At 37.2% G+C, this 3,404-nt stretch overlaps 1 protein-coding gene across 1 annotated transcript; it reads left to right on the top strand.

The window, feature by feature from the left end:
* Positions 1-2,104: 2,104 nt before the first annotated feature.
* CT83 (cancer/testis antigen 83) lies at positions 2,105-3,193 on the top strand (the record flags this gene model as incomplete). The annotated part of the gene is made up of 2 exons (XM_080718960.1): positions 2,105-2,179; positions 2,888-3,193. 2 exons carry the CDS (start codon positions 2,105-2,107, stop codon positions 3,191-3,193), a joined length of 381 nt encoding a protein of 126 aa, XP_080575086.1.
* Between the last annotated feature and the right edge of the window lie 211 nt (positions 3,194-3,404).

The following is a 3,404-nucleotide window of genomic DNA, read 5'->3' on the forward strand; positions in this document are numbered from 1 at the left end:
TAAAAAGACTGTACAAGCCTGGCATGGCACATGCTTATAATCTCAGCCTTCGGGAGGCTGAGACATGAAGATTGCATTTCACAGACAGCCTCAGCTACATAGTGAGGCCCTCCAGAATTTAGTGAGACCCTGTTTCAAAATAAAGAACAAAAAATAGGGTAGGGGGGTGTAGCTTGGAGTTCAAATGCCCCTGAGTTTCATCTCCAGACGCGCAAAAAAAGGGAAAAAAATGATTGTACAACTTAATCAAGGCATTTTCATTCTTGGGGTACAAAAATGGTTGAGAACACAGAAATAAACAGAGTTCATTCATTACATATATATGTATGTATGTATATGTAAATATATATACATATATATATTATCAAAGAAAAATCACATAATATCAATAGAAATAGAAAAATAGAAAAAGCCATTGACAAAATCCATCACCAAATTTATAATTAATGTCTCTGAACTTGGTTATTTCCCTTCATCTAACTGAGTAAACCATTAAGCCAGGAGCTTTACTCTCATTTACATTCCAAATCTTTCATGAGTTCCTATGCCACCGTGTTCTGCTTGCTACCATTTTTCTTAGCACTTATACATATATTTTTGTATTTGATTAGTGTCTGTCTCTCATACTAGAGTGCATATTCTAGGTATATCTTTGAAAATCATCCAATTCCCAGAATATGTGTTTAATAAAACTTTGTTAAATGAATAAAACTTCAAGCTTTGAACTAATAGAAATAGTATGACATGACAATTTTTAAAATATAATTCCTCTACTTTTTATGTATATAAAGAGGAGAGTTGTTCCTCAAGCAGAGTTAGTAGTTGCCTTTTGACATTTGCCTTTAAAGTACCCTAGTTGTTGCCTTTAGCATTGGATTTTTAGTTAAGTGTGTCTTCTACCTTTAACAGAATTTCTTAAAAATTTCTAAGTGGGCTAGTGCATTAGTTCCGGTATGTGTTAACTCCTTTAATACAAATCAGGATACATGCCAATTCCTTGGTTGGAAATTATTAAATACTTGATGCTCACAAGTCACAGTGGAGATGGAGAAAGAGTAAGTGGATGGGGATAAAGGAATGGGAGAGTTTAGCTCAGGATTCAAACTCCATACACTCCTGCTTTTGCTACAAATTTCAAATGAGCTTAACATCTGAATCTGTTTTCACGTTTGCAAGAATAAAACCAGTATTGAAAATCCTTTAGTGCAGATTTGTTATGAGACCTATATGAATAATTGTCCTTGAAATAACTTTTTAAACTGTTAATGTACATAATTAATCCATTGTGACTATGGTTGGAATAAATGCTGAAGTATGAGAACGTGGAGGAAGTGCTTTTTCTGTCGATGATTTACAATTTGTGGACAACTAATTTCAAGGCGCATTTCCCATCTTTTTATTGTTTGTGGCACTGGGGATTAAACCCAGGGACATTCTTACCTCTGTGCCACACCCTCAGTCCTATTTTTATTTTATTTTTGGTTTTGCTTTGGTTTGAAACAGGGTCTTGCTAAATTTCCGAGGCCGCCCTCTAATCTGTGATCCTTCCCATCTCAGCCTCCCAAGTACTGAGATAATGGCCTGATCTACATTGCCTGGCTTCTGGCTTGGTTTTTTTGTTTTGTTTTGTTTTGTTTTTGTTTTTGAAGAATAATGGGGCAGTTGCAGCAAAGACAAACATTTTTTAAGGAATGAGGAGTACTTAAAAAAATATATATCTACCCAGTCCATTTGGAATCTGCACTTCTATCATAATTCAGCTTCTTGGAAGTTCCCTATTTGTCTCTTACTGTCCTCTCTAATGACCTGAGACAGTAAAATGTGGGTGGTTACTAAGCGCCACCTGGTTTCCTGCAGGCTAAGTTTTCCGTCTTCTGACTGTGACGTAGTGCCTTCACGTGCGTACCCAATTATGAAGTCCTACACCCTCCATACTTTATGAAGCAGAACGACGACGGCGTCTATCCCAGTTGTGCCAGGCACTGGGAGACGCATAGTACACTGGCAGCGGTTTCACCAGTGGGGCCGGCTAGAGGCCCCCTGCTTTCCGAGTGCCAGCTGAAACCCTCCACCCTGAGAAGAGAGAGAAGGCTGAAGAGGAACCATGAGCATCATTTTGCTTCTACTGAGCACCGCTGTGTTCGCATTTATGTTTGCCTTCTGGAAAATCCGGTTTCAGGTATAGGCATATTTAAGAGATAGTGAAATTAGATGTAGCCACAAGAACACATTAATTAGAGAATATGTTTGTAAAACTTTAAAAAGACACTAAATTGAGAAGGGGAGACATCCTTATTCCTTTTTCTTTCCAAAAGTCCCAGACCTACCCCCTTCCGCCTGCGATTCCTGAATTTTGATCAGGGTTTGGACAGTTGTAGTCTGTTGTAAAATAGGCTTGTGTAACTAAGTGATCCACCTGGAGAGACAAGAGCTATGCCTCTTCCCTTTTTATAGATGGATACTCTCTCACTTTTTTTTCCTCTAACTTCGACAAGTAACTGCTTCCTATTCCCACCATCGTTGTGGTAGTTTCTGAACATTCATGAACATTACAGTCTGTGTGTGGGTTTCCTGGTGTTATAAAAAGGAATAAGAAAAGTGCCTTTGGATTAGGGTCAAAGACAGCTCCACATGTTGACAGACCTACTGGATTGGCCAGGAAATGTAAGCGAACAGATATAGCACTTTGGTACAAGGATGTTTTCATATATATTTTTTCCTCAGTCTACTTCTGGTCAGATCATACTTCTGAATCAATGTAGTCATTCAAGACATTTTAATCTTTATCTATTAGGACACATCAGTTCATTTTCATAACCAAGTTATTAGGTAGTGTTTGAAAATTAATAAACTCAAATTACATATGTATAATTTATTTCCTTTACAGAGAAACAATGGTGATATGTCATCAAATCCGGCTTCTCTTGCACTAGTAAGAACAACTTCTTCTACTAGGTCACCTAGCAGCAATACCGATAGTCTTTCCATCAACAACCTCTCTCGGGATATCTTATGTAATTTCCCACACTCGATAGCCATACAGAAGCGAATATTGGTAAACCTCAGGATCGTGGAATACAAGCTGACTGAATTGGAACATTACCTAGCTATCAAGGGCTTAAATGGTGCATTAGTTAATCAGAAATCCACTGGAGAGGTTACAAGATGTAATGCCAGTAGAGGCAATCATTAAAAGCACTTTGAGTGGATTCATGTGATTATGTTTTTAATACCAAATGAATTATTATTTAAAAAGGAAGGGGAGGTCAATTCAGATACAAAATCCAGACATTTATCAATTTGCTTATTCACATTTTATTTAAAGAGTTGATTACATGCTATTACTAATATATAGTTTCCTGGGGGAAGGAATGGAAAATGGAAGAAAAATACAGAAAGAAAAT

This window comes from Muscardinus avellanarius (assembly GCF_963383645.1).
Source record: "Muscardinus avellanarius genome assembly, chromosome: X".
In the NCBI taxonomy this organism is placed as follows: domain Eukaryota; kingdom Metazoa; phylum Chordata; class Mammalia; order Rodentia; family Gliridae; genus Muscardinus; species Muscardinus avellanarius.